This window comes from Pituophis catenifer, unplaced genomic scaffold (assembly GCF_029215685.1).
Source record: "Pituophis catenifer annectens isolate HBS135680 unplaced genomic scaffold, rPitCat1.0.hap2 SCAF_593, whole genome shotgun sequence".
Classification (NCBI taxonomy): Eukaryota; Metazoa; Chordata; class Lepidosauria; order Squamata; family Colubridae; genus Pituophis; species Pituophis catenifer.
The window spans coordinates 1-16,842 of NW_027257473.1; the positions used below are offsets into that span (position 1 = coordinate 1).

The 16,842-nt window shown below is 44.1% G+C and overlaps 1 protein-coding gene across 1 annotated transcript; it reads right to left on the reverse strand.

The window, feature by feature from the left end:
- Positions 1–3,046: 3,046 nt before the first annotated feature.
- LOC139327036 (amyloid beta precursor like protein 2-like) lies at positions 3,047–12,802 on the reverse strand (the record flags this gene model as incomplete). Its single annotated transcript, XM_070956716.1, has 7 exons — positions 3,047–3,153; positions 3,297–3,464; positions 5,672–5,886; positions 6,797–6,984; positions 8,181–8,293; positions 10,010–10,139; positions 12,629–12,802. Coding segments are annotated over 7 exons (1,095 nt in total), but the record flags the coding sequence as incomplete, so codon positions are not given.
- Between the last annotated feature and the right edge of the window lie 4,040 nt (positions 12,803–16,842).

A 16,842-nucleotide genomic window follows, 5' to 3' on the forward strand; every position in this document is an offset into this window, starting at 1 on the left:
TACACGGCACTAAGGATTTGATCTGCTGAACTGCCGACCTTTCAATCGAAAAGCTCAGCGTCCTACTCACTGAGCCACCGCGTCCCTGAAGTCCATTAAGTTACAAGCTAAATGCATTTTCTGGGGAAGGGGGTGGGAGAGAGGGGGTCCCTTAGCTCTTTCTCGCTCTTCAACAGTGGTCAATGTTGAAGACGGATCATTTAACGGTAAGGATTGCTGACAAGGCAGCCTTCCTGCTTCTCCAGGTGGGCCCTGCTATGGACTGCAAATGCACAGGGTAGCCAATAAAAACGTCCCACCCGCCTCACCCTCAAAAGGAAAGGAAAGGGCTGGATTTGTTTGGACAGTTCGATCCGCAAGAAATTTGTTATTTCGGGCTTCGCTTGTTCCGAACAAGCCTTATCGAGTGATGGTAGACTAACACACACAGACACAAACAAAGTGGTACAGCAAGGCAAAAGAAGGCAGAACTAGGTTGTTGGGGGTTTTTTGCCCCAAAGGTACTTTTTTTCAAGAAGCAACTGGACTTTCTCTTGGTTTTTTTTTTTTTTTCTTTGAAGACGTTTCGCAGCTGAAGAAGCTTCTCGGATGAGAAGTGACACGTCTTCAAGGGAAAAAAATCAGAAAGTCCAGTTGCCTCTTGGAAAAAAGGCACCTTTGGGACAACCATAACCTGGATGACTGAGAATCTCCATAGACAAGTGTTTGTTTGTTTTTTTAAATGACAACTGGCCAATCGGTGTCATCCTTCCGGGAAGGTTCAGTGTGATTTCCTTACCCTTTTGCCAGCTTGTAATAGGTGCGCCTGGAGTGAAGTCAGGCATGCTCAATTACTCTGAAATTCAGAGTAATTAGCATTAAGAACTTCAATGCTCTTCAGATTTCAGCTGAGAGGCCCCCGTCTATCAGGAAAGCTTACTTCAGTATCAAGATCAAAGCTCCTGCTTGCTGCGCGTTTATAGCAATACCAATAGCACGTAGACTTATATACCGCTTTACACTTTCTAAACTGTCTAAGCAGTTTACAGAGTCAGCCTATTGCCCCCCAAAAATCTGGGTCCTCATTTTACCAACCTCGGAAGGATGGAAGGCTGAGTCCACCTTGAGCTGGTGAGGATCGAACTCCTAGCAGTGGGCAGTTAGCTTGCAATGCTGCATTCTAACCACTAAGTAAGTAAGTAAGTAAGTAAGTAAGGAAGGAAGGAAGGAAGGAAAGAGGGAGGGAGGGAGGGAGGGAGGGAGGGAGGAAGGAAGGACTTCAAGACTTATATCCCGCTTCCCATGGTTTTACAGCCCTCTCTAAGTGGTTTACAGAGTCAGCATCTGGCCCCCAACAATCTGGGTTCTCATTTTACGGACCTTGGAAGGATGGAAGGCTGAGTCAACCTTGAGCCTGATGAGATTCGAACTGCCAAATTGCAGGCAGCCGGCAGTCAGCAGAAGTAGCCTGCAGTACTGCCCTCTAACCACGGCTCCTTATGCCATCCGAATGCAAACAGCAGTGGCTAGTGCTATTGGTCTGGTTGCCTTGCAGAGACATAGCGAAAGGGATGGGATGCTTATGTTTTAGGGGAAAAAAGAAAAGGAAATCCTGACTAGCTGTCCATGTAATGGGTTAGAATTTAATGGAAGAAGAGATTCAATACAAATCCAGATGTCACAGATTAATCTGCACTTCCCCTCCCCCCCCCCTTTTTTTTGTAGGTCAACTTATTTCTTTCAAATTGATCTGCTTTCAGGCGGAGGAAACGTTTGAGCACTGTATTCACAATAACGCACGGGGTGCTTTGCGGACAATAATTTGGATGAGGGGCTCAAATGGCAATCTTGACCTGGTGCCCTGAACCCACAATATTTTCACTCCAATGTGAAAAAGGGGATAAGAGGAAAATGAGACACCCTGCACATAAAAAGTAGTGTACTCTCTCTGTGATCAGGAGCACAAATTAGATCTGTTTGTAGACTGTGGCCCCAAATCCTTTGGGGACAGACTAAACTTTTTCTCCAAAACAGCCACAGTTTTTAATCTCATTCTTGCTATCAGTTCAATCCAATCAAAAGCATTTGCACAGAACCCATTCTGTACACAGGATTATGGCTGTACAGAGTGCCAGCCATGGGAAGAGAGGGAGGGAGTGAGGGAGAAGGAAGGAAGGAAAAATTGGGAGGGAGGGAGGAAGGAAAAATTGGGAGGGAGGGAGGGAGGGAGGGAGGGAAGGAAGGAAGGAAGGAAGGAAGGAGAGGAAGGAAGGAAGGAAGGAAAAATTGGGAAGGAGGGAGGGAGAGAAGGAAGGAAGGAAGGAAGGAAGGAAGGAAGGAAGGAAGGAAGGAGAGGGAGGGAGGGAGGAAGGAAGGAAGGAAAAATTGGGATGAAAGGAAGGAAGGAAAAATTGGGAGGGAGGGAGGGAGGGAGGGAAGGAAAGAAGGAAGGAAGGAAGGAAGGAAGGAAGGAAGGAAGGAAGGAAGGAAGGGGAGGGAGGGAGGGAGGGAAGAAGGAAGGAAGGAAGGGGAGGGAGGGAGGGAGGAAGGGCCTAAAAAAATAAAAATGGAAGTGCTGGAAATCAGCAATTGCCTTCTGAAGAAAATGAGTGGAGGAAACCATCCGAAATGGGATTGCTGTGAATGTAGTTTGCTTCTATTAAACTTATTTATAGGTTACATTTTTATTATATCATTTTGCTTTATTTTGTGAGTGATGTACGTCACTTATAACCCTTTAGGCATCAGCAGTACATAAACCCTACAAGTAACGATAACAAGCAGCAGGTAACAGCAAGCTAAAAAAGTCAGTAAAAACGGTGAGCAAACCTCAAGACAAATCACACAGAATCATCATCGGACTGCGGACCATATTTCGATATTTTCAGAAATATGAAGCAGAACCTGGAGTGAGTTTCCAGAAAGACCGATAGGGAAAAGCTTTACTGCGCAGTAAAACGTATAAAAGAAAAAGGGTGGAAGAGATGCACGGATCCCACGAAGAGGCACCAAGAATAGGGACCGTAGGGGGAACAGCAGGCCAGCCCTCCAAGCCCAAACTTTTCACCTTCTCCCCATGGAATCCAGAAGAGGATTTGCTAAGCCAGTGCAAGAGCGGGAAAGGGGGACCAGGCGGGCTTCTCTGACTGCAGGAGCAGAAGCTGAGCTTAAAGTCTAAAGCAGCACAAAGACACCAGACACCAGGATCTAGAGGACAAAGCTACAGACACTCTTCCTTTGACCTTCTGGTTAAGGAGGAGAAGACAGACAAGGACGACAGCTTGCTTCGAAGAGGACCAGGGCGAGGCTGAACTTACTCATCTTTTTACACACAGCCATACAATATTCCTCTGACTCAAAATTGTTTCGGTTGCCTCCGCAGCCTCCATATATAAAGCGAATGCACTTTTTCTTGTACATGTCGAAGTACCAACGAGGCATCACGGCCCGGCAGGGACCTGTCATCGCCTCCTGGGAGCAGACAGCTGTGTGGAGATGGTTAAAGCATCAGCTGGTGGCAAGCAAAGCTTTGCTAAGCTACTTCAACATCAATGGTTGGCTTTAGGTCAATCTTGGTGGACCTTCCCCTGGAGCGCTGCTTTTGGTTCTCCACTCAATCTGACCTGCTTTTTACTTCTCAAAAAGTTAGGGTGGAAGGGTTGGGAGAGCAGCTCTGAGGCCGGGCATCCCCTCTGCTTCAGCATAGCCACTCGATTCCCACACAGAGCATAGTTATGTAGGAGGATATGCTACTGTATTTTTCGGAGTGTAAGGCGTACCTTTTTCCCCCCTAAAAGGGGGTGAAAATTTAGGTGCATTTTATACATCGAATGTAGCCCTGCCCACCCACTGGCCCCCACCTTTTGGCTTCTGCCTCCCAGCTGTTACCTCCTTGCAGCAAACACCAAGAAGAAACAGCTCATTTCAGCTTCAGCACAGCCTGATTAGCACAAGTTCATTGGATCAGCCTCCCGACTCTCAGCTGTTTTGCTCTCAGCTGTTTTGTACTGCTTGCTGCAAGGAGGTAAATTGCTGGGAGCAGATTTTTTTTTTTCTTGTGCTAATCAAGCTACGCTGAAAACAAAAATGAAAGCAAAGCAGGCTGTTTGCTGCAACGAGGCAAAATTGCTGGGAGGCAGAGGGAGATTTCTTTTTCTACATTTCCTCACCAAAAAACATAGGTGCGTCAGTGCATCTTATACTCCCGAAAAATACGGTATTGCTGGTTTATTCTCAACTAATAGCACGTTGGGGACCACTTCGATCATCCAACTTTCTGAAACCTAGGTTTTTTCCACTTCCAAAACTCTCTTAAGATGTTTACCACCTCTATCTGCCAGCAATGATTTCTTTTAGGAAAAAAAAATCATGCGGTTTGGGGGACCGGAATGCAATGATACCGAGACACCAGAAGGACTATTTTAATCACCAGAAGCAGTCACAACGTGTTAACTCAACTGCATTCAAAGGGCTTTAGGAAACATTTATTAAAACGGCTACTTAAGTCAGCAAAAGGCAGCTTTTTTGTGTGTGTTGCAGGTTAAAGTCTAGTTAATGAATTCCTGCGTTGAACGAAGAATGCTTCAGTAGCACAATTTGAAATTCGGAAGGGACAAAGAGTAACCCATTAAAAGACAAGTCTACGCACTGCAACAAATGCACCCTAATTGGCTCCACAAATGTGTAACTTCAGCTTCGCTCAACAACTGAAGCTCCCTGCAAGGTTTTGAGAATGGACAAACCCAACAAAAGGAGTTATCTCTGTAAAAGAACAGCCAACGTGTAAGTTGCAGTTTAGCATGACTTTGTTCTTTGTAGACATGTTATTTAACAAAAGCATCTGTTGAAAAACAGCAGCACGCCTTCAATTGAATGTATTTCTTTGGGAAGCACAACGGCTACCTGCTAGATTAGCTTTAAAAGTGTTATCATTTATTGGACTGGTTTGTTTCCTAGCGTTCCTTTCATGGAGAAAATGTGAGCAGCTTCTCACTTTGATCAGAACCAATTTGTTAACATTTCTGCAAAAAGGGGGCATATTTCGATGCAGCCCTAGGAAAGGGGGCTTGTGCTAAATTGATAATGCCTCCAAAACAGGAAAGTTACCGTACTTTTTGGAGTATAAGACGCACTTCCCTCACCCCCTAAAAGAGGGAGGGAAATGTTGGTGCGTCTTATACACTGAATATAGCCATTTTTGGCCTCCCGAAAACCCGCCCCCCACGTCCCATTTTTGCCAAAAATGGGCCTGTTTTTGGCTTTCCAAACCCCCCATGCGTCGCGTTTTTGCCCTCCCTGGCCCCCACGGGCACTCTGCACGCCTCCCAAACCCTCTGTGCATCCCGTTTTTGCAAAAAACAGGCCCGTTAGACATGTAGGAGGTTCGAGACGCCTGCAGTTTTCCTGGGGGCCGGGGAGGGCAAAACCGGACGCGCGGAGGTCAAAAACTATTTTTTTTTACTTGTTTTCCTCTTTGAAATCTTGGTGGTCTTATACTCCGGTGCGTCTTAATAGTCCGAAAAATACGGTATCTTCAGTAAACAGCATGTCAAGATTTTTAATCTGCTGACCTGCTTGAAAATTAAAACATTCCATGAAGGAAAACTGGGAAGGCAATTTATGGATCGCAAGGATCAAGTGATAATTGTTGTGACAGACAGAAGCTGATTGAAGCTGTAATGGGACTGCTTACCTTTCACGTCATTCATGATTTCCTTATCGGAAAAAGTTCTTTCCTTGCTCGGTGCGGACGGAGGCTCTTCGTTGTAGTCTTTGTAGCTATCATAATAATAATCCTGGTCTACTACCACTTCTTCTTCGTTTTCTTCTTGTTCTTCCTCATCGTCGTCATTCAACTCCATGACTCCTACTGTGAAGTCATCTGTATCTGCTTCGGTGGGCAATTCCCTAGGAGAGGCAGAAGGGGAATCCAATGTGAAGAGGCAACAATTTTTCCCTCAAATGTTTAAATGCACTGCGAAACAAGGATGGAGATCTTGACCATGGATCAAATGTTGGCTCGATAACTTCTATATTAGAGGTTACAGTCAGTGACCTTTTAAACCATGATGTCGAAGTGGACTTTTACAAGATGAATTGAAATTCCATGCATATTTAGCAGCTACAAAGAGGTAGTATATTTCCGTTCAGTTTCTTTAACATGCTCACAAGAAATACCAGGAAATACCAAAGAGGGAACACATTCCAAGAACCTAGTTTTTTTCACAAAATGGACTGGATTGTGTATTTCCTGAACGGTGTATTTTGAAACAAGAAGCTGGTCATGGTACTCCAGATACCATGCTCCTGACTTAGGAGAATCCAGTTGCCTCATTCTAGGACAGGGGTCTTCAACCTTAAACACTCAAAGAGCCATTTGGACCCGTTTCCCACAGAAAAGAAAACACCGGGAGCCACAAAACCCTTCCCGTGCCTGACTATTTCTTGAGCGGCCCCAAAACTGTAGTTAAATTAAACGTTCTGTTTTCTTCTGAAACTTTTCTTTTCTTGGATTTATCCATGTTGGCCTACCGGGGGTTGAAAAGCTCAATAAATCCCGTGCCGGCAGGTGTCGCACATTGGCGGTTGTGACGCATATTTTGAGTGACAGGGAGCTGCAGCAAAGGGGTGAAAGAGCCACATGCAGCTCCAGAGCTGCAGGTTGCTGACCCCTGCTGTAGGAGAAAAAAAATGGCAAATGGACTGTGCCTATTTTTTTTTTTTTTCCTTAATTAAACTCAACCTCTCTTTTCTGCCCTGCCCAGCATGGAAAAACAATGTTGATTAAACAAGAATATTTGATCCTGCTCGTTGCTACCTTTTGTTACCATCGTTGTCGTCTTCCTCCTCCTCGTCTTCATCCTCTTCCTCCTCCTCCTTAGAGAGTGCTTCATCTACAATTTTGGCCTGAGGGCAACACACGTATTCCGTGCCGTGGAACTGGTCTACACCACAAGGGAGCAACATCCCGTAACTGTGCAAGATCATACCCTCGGTTAAGCAGGCCTAAAGAAAGCAGTAAAGCCAAGAATGAGCATAATTTCCCCAGATTTCAAGTACCAGATGCTACACAGAAAGGTGGAGGAAAAAAGATCTGACTAAAGAATAGAAATTAAGAGGTGCTCAAGGAATAGGATGTAATCCAAGGTTGAGACAGACCTACAGTAGAATAGTGGGTGGATGGATGGATGGATGGATGGATGGAAGGAAGGAAGGAAGGAAGGAAGGAAGGAAGATGGGAAGGAGAAGGAGGGAGGAGATATGAATGAGAAGGAAGGAGGGAGGGAGGAAGGGGAGGAAGAAAGAAAGATGGGAATGGATGGGAGGGTGGGAGGGAAGGAAGGAAGATGGGAAGGAGAAGGAGGAGGGAGGAAGGAGATATGAATGAGAAGGAAGGAAGGAGGCAGGGAGGGAGGGAAGGAAGATGGGAATGGGGAGGGAGGGAAGGAAGGAAGGAAGGGAGGGAGGAAGATGGGAAGGAGGGAGGGAGGAGATAGGAATGAGAAGGAGGGAGGAGATATGAATGAGAAGGAAGGAAGGAGGGAGGGAGGAAGGAAGGAAGATGGGAATGGGAGGGAGGGAAGGAAGGAGGGAGGGAGGAGATATGAATGAGAAGGAAGGAGGCAGGGAAGGAAGGAAGATGGGAATAGGGAGGGAGGGAGGGAGGGAGGGAGGGAGGGAGGGAAGGAAGGAAGGAAGGAAGGAAGGAAGGAAGGAAGGAAGGAAGGAAGGAAGGAAGGAAGGAAGATATAGAGATGTGCACCAGCAGTTTTGGAAACACAGTTTTGGAAAGAAACTTAGAAATCTGGAAAAAGAAGGTTGTCATATAAAAATTCCAAATCTGTTAGTTACTTCTTCCTTCCAAAAAGCATAGATAAAATAGTTATCACCAGATTTAGACTCCAGTTGGTCTTGAAACAAAGGTGACTTATTGGAAGAGAACCGAATTGCTCTACAGCAAACATGACACTTAGCAGCTGAATAAGCAATTTTTGCTTATTAACGGGGCGAGAGGGGGCGATTTGAACCTGTGTTCACACTTCAAAAGGCTTCGTATTATTTTTAACCGTCTTTCAGACCTAATGCTCATTTCTTTCCAAGGGAAAAAAAAAGACCACATTTCTAACTCTGGATTTCAAGCTTTGCCACCCACTATATCTCCTGGGAATAGAGGTAGGCGTGCTTGTGGTACCAAAGCTTACCTCTTTTGCTACAGTGTGCCAATATTGGTGACTTTTGCACACATCCATCCGCTCCCGGTGGAAGAAGCGGCACTTTTCAGGAACCAAAAGGACATCGCTGACAAACTCGCCCACTGTAAAATAAATAAATACAAGAGAGCATCTCAAATAGGATTTCCACCATAAGTACTGACCTCAGCTTTGCCTCTCCAGCTCAAAGATACTGCTAACACCTCAGCAAATGCACCCTTGTTATTTCTGAACATTCCTCAGAATATTAAAAGAAGGCAAAACTCTTGTCGTTTTATTTCTGTAACTCAACTGCATATTTTAGTTTAGGTGCAACTTGAAACCCTCAGCTCTCTGACCAAACACAAAATGGCTACCTGAATATGCACTTTAAAACGATGAATTTTAAAATAGTATTTAGTTTTTCTAAAAAAAAAAAAAAACCCAAACATTGCCATATTTAATACTTTAGTTAGAATTTATTTTATTCAGAATATAATTTTATTTAGGAACTCAGTAATACTTTCCATAACGAAGTTTAAACAATAAAGATTCGAACCTTTAGGTTTTTAAAAATCTTTCTAATAACATTCAGCACAAAAATTCCCATCTCACAGTCTTCCTTGGGATTTATGTATTTATATCCCATCTTTACTATTTTTAAAAATAACTCAAGGGGGCAAACATGCCCAACACACTTTCTTCCTCCTATTTTCCTATTTTCAATTTTCAAAACATTTTCAAGTTGAGCTTTTACAAATCTTTAAAGAAAACAAAAGAAATTTCAATTTCCAATCAGGCTTTGTAATCCAGGCCTTTAAATAGGATAACCTGTCTAGTGTAAACACAACAGTATATTCATTCAAAGGAAGGAAGGAAGGAAGGAAGGAAGGAAGGAAGGAAGGAAGGAAGGAAGGAAGGAAGGAAGGAAGGAAGGAAGGAAGGAAGGACAGAGAAAGAAAGAAAGAAAGAAAGAAAGAAAGAAAGAAAGAAAGAAAGAAAGAAAGAAAGAAAGAAAGAAAGAATATGGAACTGTTTTTACATTTTTAAATATTTTAATGTACAATAGAATACAACCCCCCCCCCAAGAAATAGACTGAGAATTTTAACACTTTAAGATCTAATATTAGAATCAAATCAGGAATTAACGAAACAACTGGACAATACAATAGGATTATTAATTCAATTCATAAGAAGACAATAACAATGAACAAGAACGTTTAACTAATCTAAGTAAGTATTTATATGCGATTAGGCAAGATAGAAACCACTGCAATAAATGTTTCTTTTTAAAAAGAGGCAGGCAATTGTTTCCAAAAAGAACAGTTAAAACAAATACCCAGATTTTCTTCTATTCAGATACATGCAAAACCTTAGAAAAACCTGCAAACTATTCAGAAGCAACATTTTGTTCCTTTCTGAGGGTTGCTAGGAGCATCAACACAGCATTCAAAACCACAGCACAGCTGTTCTTAGATGTTGCCAATGCACCTAAGAACAGCATTTCTTCCATTGGTGTTCCTTCTGCGTAATACATGGCGTGCACGAGGTTTGTTTCCTACAGGAAATAGATCCTTGGAAAGGATAGAGAACAGGTGCTCAGGTTGATAATCTCCTTTCTGTTATGCAGGTGGAGACGCCTAATCCAGGATTGGGAAATTATGTTTGTGGATACACCTCGTGTTTTCAGGAGCAACTCCGTATTAATTGGTTGGGAACATCATTTTTTCCCCTTAAATATATACTGCATTTATGTTGTGCTTTAATTCTTGTTAGCCAGCCTGTGTCGTACTAGTGAGATGGGCGGCCATATAAATTGATATAAATAAATAAAAACTTACCAAGACATTTGAAGGGTACAACGATATAGGTATGGCCCTTGCACTGTTTCTTCCCCTTCTTACACCAATTTTTAATGTTGACTGGTTCATTGGCTTCAACCACGTTGGTGATCTTAAGGTCTGGATAGATCTAATTTTAAAATTAAAACGTGAAATGAAATAAAGCTAAATGAAGAACGGAGTGATTCCTGCAAGAAGAAAGGAAGCAGTAAAAGGAAGAGCCTTAATAAAGCTTGATGATTGATTGCCCAATCAGTAACTTCATCTCATTACTGCTAGATGCAGGAGGAGTGGCAGTACCTGGGGGGCAGAGTTAAAAAAGGAACCAGCCTAGAATTCCTATGTAGTCACAAGCAGACTAAATCCAGCCTTGAATTCCATTATCTAACTCCAAGCAAGTGTTAACCGTTATTTAAGAAATTCTTATGCATAGGCAGTTTAGTAATTCCTCTTCTTCTTAAGCCCATGATGGCGAACCTATGGCACGCGTGCCGCAAGTGGCACAGAGAGCCGTCTCTCGGGGCATGTGAGCCGTCGCCCGTTGGCTCTTCTGGGTTTCGGTGCACCGGCCAGCTGGTTTTCACATGCGTGGGAACGTTGGAAACCAGAAAAGTAGCCGCCTGGCGCGCATGCACGTGCTGGGCAGCTGCTCTTCTGGTTTCCGGCATGCGCATGCACACCGCCACCTGGTCTTCCAGTTTCCGACACGCATGCACATGCTCGGCACTTGGTGCCGAAAAGGTTCGCCAACACTATCCTAGGCTGTTTAGTTCCATAGGCTATCCATGTTTCCCCGAAAATATGATCTACTCCGAAAGTAAATCCTAGTTTGATTTTTACACGTGTGCCCAATATAAGCCCTACCCCCCAAATAAGCTCTAATTAAGACCTCACCCACGGGTGCACGGATAAAAATTAAGCTAGGCTGGGGATGGGGGGTTGGAGTTCCCCTAATACTTCTTATCTTTGGACAGTTGCAGCCAGGCCTCACACACCTCGGCCCATTTCATCTGCAGCCCGCAAGGCTTTCCTGAAGGCCTCTGTAGCCGATAACAGAGCTCCTGATCTGGAGCTCTGTTATCGGATGCAGAGGCCTTCAGGAAAGCTTTGCTGGCCTTGCCGGCCAAAGAAGTTCCTGAAGTCCTCGGACAGTGAAAAGGAGGCCGGGGCAACCCATATAAGTGAGGTGAGTCAGTGCACGACAACCCCCCCCCCCCCAAAAAAAATAAGTCCTGGTGCCTTTTTTGATGGCAAAAAAATATAAGACAAGGTCTTATTTTGGGAGAAATACTGTACTGAAAATAAACTCTCCCCTGAAAATAAGCCTTCCCCCAAAAATAAGACCTCCCCCAGAAAATAAGCACTCCCCAAAAATATTTAACCGCATGTGCAGCCGGTCCCTGCCATTTCCTCTGGTTAGGATTAGAGAGAGAGAGCTGGAAATCAGATAAAACGGCAAGAAAAGCCCAGTATTGCTCCACACGATCTAACCCTAACCCAAAATAATAAGACCTCTCCAAAAATAAGGCCAAGCGCTTATTTCAGGGTTCAAATAAATACAAGACAGGGTCTTATTTTCGGGGAAACATATTAATAAATCAATTTAATTGGACCTTTGTATGAGGACCTGGACTTTTGCGCCGGACATTATCAGAATAGTATATTGTTGGGCTTGGCCTGGCTATGCCTGGAGAAGAGCCCAGTCAAACACAGAGAACAAAACATCATCATTATCTGCCTACCCTTTTTAAGCTCTTAAAGTTATAAGACATAGTCGTAAACAACTGTGGCTTTTTGTTTGTTTGTTTTGCTTATTGAGGAACCACTTCTAAGTAGCCTCCAAAGCTAGGGGATCTAAGATCCCAACAAACATCCTGCCAAATGCTTCAGAAGAGCTATAAATAAAGCCACCAACGCTTTTTGAACTTTCATTAAATGGGGAACTCACTAGCCAAGGTGGACACAGGTGTCCCACCTCATGCATGCTGTCAAGCGCCAGGGAAATCAGAAGATCCAGGCAGTTCAAATGGGGATAAAGATTTATTGTAAGCTTAAACTCTCTACAAGAATCCTCCTCCTCTTTTAACGACCCCATAATCCCTTGCGGAGTGGAATCTGGGCAATTGAATGGAGCTGAATGTTTACTGGCCGGATGCTCTTCCTGTCACCAATGCAGAGGTTTTTTTTCCCCAGCAGATATATTCTCAGTATGCCCAGAAAGTGAAATATCTGCATCTACCTAGGATCGAACTCACAGCCTCCGTGAGGCGAGAGCTCCACCTCTAAGCCACCGCACCACTCTCTACAAGAATCTGAACTACTAATGGCCCAAGCAATTTGTAAGCAGACAAAGAGTCAATGGAATTCAAGATGGGCTGGACTTAAGATCCCTTGTGGGCACAAAGGGACTCCTGACTGATGACGCATTTGACCCCTCCCTCGGGCTCAGCCTGGTCATCTCTTGTACATGCTTTCACATGCTTGGGAATTAAGCCCATGTCACCGAAAGGGTTTTCAAGTGGCCCTTTCAGAATCACACTGCAGAAAAGACCAAATAGTAGGACTTGAGTCACACAAGCTTTTTGGCTGAAACCAATTGCAAAAGCACAGTTATTTTACCTCTTGGCAGTACTGCAGAATCTCTTCCTTCCTTCCAAAGCAGCTTTTTGTCCCGGAAGGATCGGTCTCCCACTTCCCAGTCTGAATATTCACGTGCATATTCAGCATTCCACAGAACATGGCGATCTGAGGCTCGGCCACAGCAAATCCAATGCCACCGTTGGCTGCCAAGGCCTAAAACAGGAGAAGAAACATTTTATTCGCGAGCGACCAACTTTGGCTTGGATGCCTAAACAGAGCTGCCATTGTAAAGCAAGTTCAAATGCCACCTCCAAAACGGAGAGAAGGATTCCACATTTCATAGCCAACCTCTTGCGATTCAACATGGTGAGCTCTATGATTTATTCCACCTTTAACACTAAGGGTTATAACACCCTCATCCTTGGCGCTTATACTGAAGGCACTGAAATCAGAGATAACCCTAATATTAATGTAAACCCCAATACTTGACAACCCTGTGTGATCATGATCTTTTGTTATGTGGCAATGCTTAGGAAAATTACAATAAACTTGCTTACTATATGTGACTGGCACTATACCCCGGTGTTGTGCAAGATAATGGTAAAGGAAGGGAGGTGTAAGGAAACAGATGGTGTAAGATAGAAACCCTATATGGAAGGCGGAGGGGGCGAAGCCTATAAACTTCCCCCTTCTATGTACTCTATTAAAAGCTTTGTCTCTGCTAGATAAGTGTATCAAAGGACGATGTCTCATTTGTACTTAGAGATGTTGAAGGTATAAAAGTAGACTGAAGGGAATAGCCCTTCGTTCAGAATTTGCCATGCTAATGCTCTGAACCTTTGCGCAAATAAACTTGTGTTCTCCAACTCTTCGTGGTCTTGTCTCCTGAATTGAGTGGTGGGTTTCCCACATCAACACACCACAATCAGATTTAGATCTGGGTACTGTACTGACTGCTAAATTCTTGCTCTGAACGACTCAGCCATCGGGCTACTGAAAAGCACTACGGATGCAACCACCATCTGCATCAAAACTGAGCATCCAGCCTATTTATTTATTCCAAAGATCTATTTGACAGATTTATACACTGCTCCCTCCCTTAATGGCTCCCCGCAGATTACAATACAGCTGAAGCTTCCATAAAAATCAGCATTTAAAAAATGACAACTATAAAACAAGACACAAAAACCACAAAATTCAGTACAGTCGAACAGTAGCATTAAAACGCCAGAGGGGAAATAAATATGTTTTTGAGCCCCCTTCTAAATGGTAATGAGAGGCTCGGGTTCATCTGTAAAGGACAGTTTTATTTCATAATATAAGGTTCTGAAACGGAAAGCTGAACTACTCGCTAATATCAAATGTATCTGAACTTGGGGCCGAGAAGAAGTGCCCCACAGATGACACAGGTCTGGACCCACATTAAAAAATATCAGTCTTGTCAAGTGCCACTAAGTTTTCATATATGTACTTATCAGGGTTGGGCTTCAAAAATTTTACCAAGGGGTTCTCTGCCTGGTAGCTGGGTGGGCGTGGCCATGGTGGGCATGGCCTAGTCGGCCTCCTGCACCACGGCAGGGGGGCATTTTTGCCCTCTCCAGGCTCCAGAGGCTTTCGTCGAGCCTCCGGAGGCTACCGGAGGCTCCAGAGGGCAAAAACAGCCTCCCCAAGCTTTGGAGGTCCTTCCCGAACTTCCGGTAGGCACTTTTTTGTCCTCCCCAAGTCTCCGTGCGTGCCCTGCACTTACTTGCATCCAAAACAGGCCATGTGAGGACTCCTGGGAGGGGCAGGCCCAGCCAGGAGTGGGATTTGGGGATTCTCCAAAGTGCACAGAATCTTAGCTAGAGGTTCTCCTGAACCCCTGCAAACCCCCAACAGCCCGCTCCTGGTACTTATGCATGTATATATAAATGGTGTGTGTCTGTTACAGATATGTGGATAACTTACTACTTTCTGAGCTTGGTTGTTTTCTTACAGACGAGAGTGGGTGGACCAAAGACACCCAACTGGCTTTCATGGCTAAGGTAGGACTTGAACTCATGGTCTCCTGCTTTCTAGCCTAGTGCTAGACCAGGGATGTCAAACTCAAGGCCCGGAGGCCGGAGCCGGCCTGCTGGGTGCTTAGATTTGGCTGGCGGAGCTGCCCTGGAAAGAAGCAAAGGACTGGCCCAAGGTCCCTCTGCCAGCAAAAACGGAGCTCAGGAGGACTGTGCAGCCCTTCCGAGTTCCGTTTTCGCTGGCAGAGGGTTGCAGGAGGCCATCGCAGCCGAAAACGGAGCTCGGGAACTGGTTTTCTCTGGCAGAGCGCTCGGGCCACCACAGGCACTCCCGACACGAGTGACATCGAGTTGGCTGTGTACACCCTGGCCACGCCCCCCGGCCCCACTGAGGTCAAACACAACCCTGATGTGGCCCTCAATAAAATTGAGTTTGACACCCCTGTGCTAGACCAAACTGACTCTCTTTTTTTAATACCTCGAGTCTGCTCGGCTTGGTAGTTTAAGGTAAGGAGAGTAGTAATTGTAAACCATATGAGGGGATTTTCCAACTAGGATACTAGGATATCATACCGATGGAACTGACAGCAAACCGAAACAAGCTTTAATTCCAAGACTCTATTTCATCTCTAGAAACGAGAAAAGCACTGGATTGCTCATTCTTGCATAGGAAAAAGTCATTTATTTTATTCCAGAATGATCTATTTATCTGTTGACAATCTGTTTTATTGTTGCCTGTACCTGCCCTTTGGACACACCAAGAAACACGGGCACACCCACAAGACGTGTTTGGCCTTTTTGCATTGATCCCTAAAGATTCTCCTACCAGATGTGGGATCCATATGCATGTAGGGACATGTAAGCCAACTATCAATCTCAGTTTAGCCAGTGATTCTAAAAGCTTTAGTGTTTTTTTTTTCTTTTTAAATTGCTTTGTACTCTCAGAAGCGAAATCTTCTCAGGCTGCCTACGAATTTTCTTAAATTAGAAGAAATCTGCTTTTATCCCACACCACCAAGAATATCCTTGAATTAACATTTCAAGAAAAACAGTCCCAGATTGCCTTGAAGGAAAAGAAGGAAGAAACCTCAAAGGTACCAAGAAATGTTTTTTCTTCTTCTTCGCATGATGCTGAGGAGTTATATTAGGGGAACTGCTTAAGCAATTTCCCATTTTAATCCATAAACATTAGCTTTTAGGCTCAGGAAGGAATCCACCCAGTGGAGAAATTGCCAGGCACGGGAGATACAGCATCAGAACAATGGCCATTATGCAGGAACGATGCCATAGACTTTTTATTGCCTTTCTTAACTGATTGAGTTCTGCAGCTTCCATTTGTGTTTTGCAAGGACCGTGCAAACAAACCGCAGGAAAGATGGCTGACAATTCATGCCATCCATCCCTGGACACAGGCAAACCTCTATCAATGCACCCATTTCACTACTCTTGACTAGAAGAGCCCCATTTTAATGCCTGAAAAGCCTCAAATCAGGGGTGAAATGTTCCCGGTTCGGACCGGATCACCCGATCCGGTAGCAATGGCAGCGGACGGTTCCGAGAACCAGTAGCAAAAATCCCTGCTTCCCTCCCCCATGCCCAGCTGAGCTGCGCGCTCATCAGAGGCTTTTTTTAAAATTATTTTTTAAAGCATTTTTTCTACAACCTCTTCGGCCAAAAAAAATGCTTTTTTAATATTAAATTTATTATTAAATTATAAATTTAATAATAAATAGATAAACCATTTTTTCTACAACCTCTTCGGCCAAATAAATGCTTTTAAAAGTTTAAAAAAAAAAAAACTTCTGACGATCGCGCGGCTCAGCTGGGATCGTCAGAGGCTTTTAAAAGCATTTTTTCTACAATCTCTTCGGCCGAAGCGGTTGTAAAAAAAATGGTTTTAAAAGTTTTTTTTTAAAAGTTGGCCACGCCCACTCAGTCACATTACCCACCCACCCCACCAAGCCACGCCCACAGAACCGGTAGTAACAAATTTTACATTTCACCACTGCCTCAAATCTAGATGATGTCTTAAGGATCATGGAGTAAAAAGGAATCCAATCCCCCCTGAATGATAAATGAAGACTGTTCATTTCTCAGTTTCTCCATTACAATTCTCCAATATAGTTTTGAAAAGCTGCACCTAAAAAACATAACGGGAAAAAAAAAAAAAAGACCCTTCTGATTTCTTAGCTGGATCTTTCCCTAGGTTGGTCTAATGCTGACGGGCCCTAGAACCCTCTGGAATAATCCAGACAC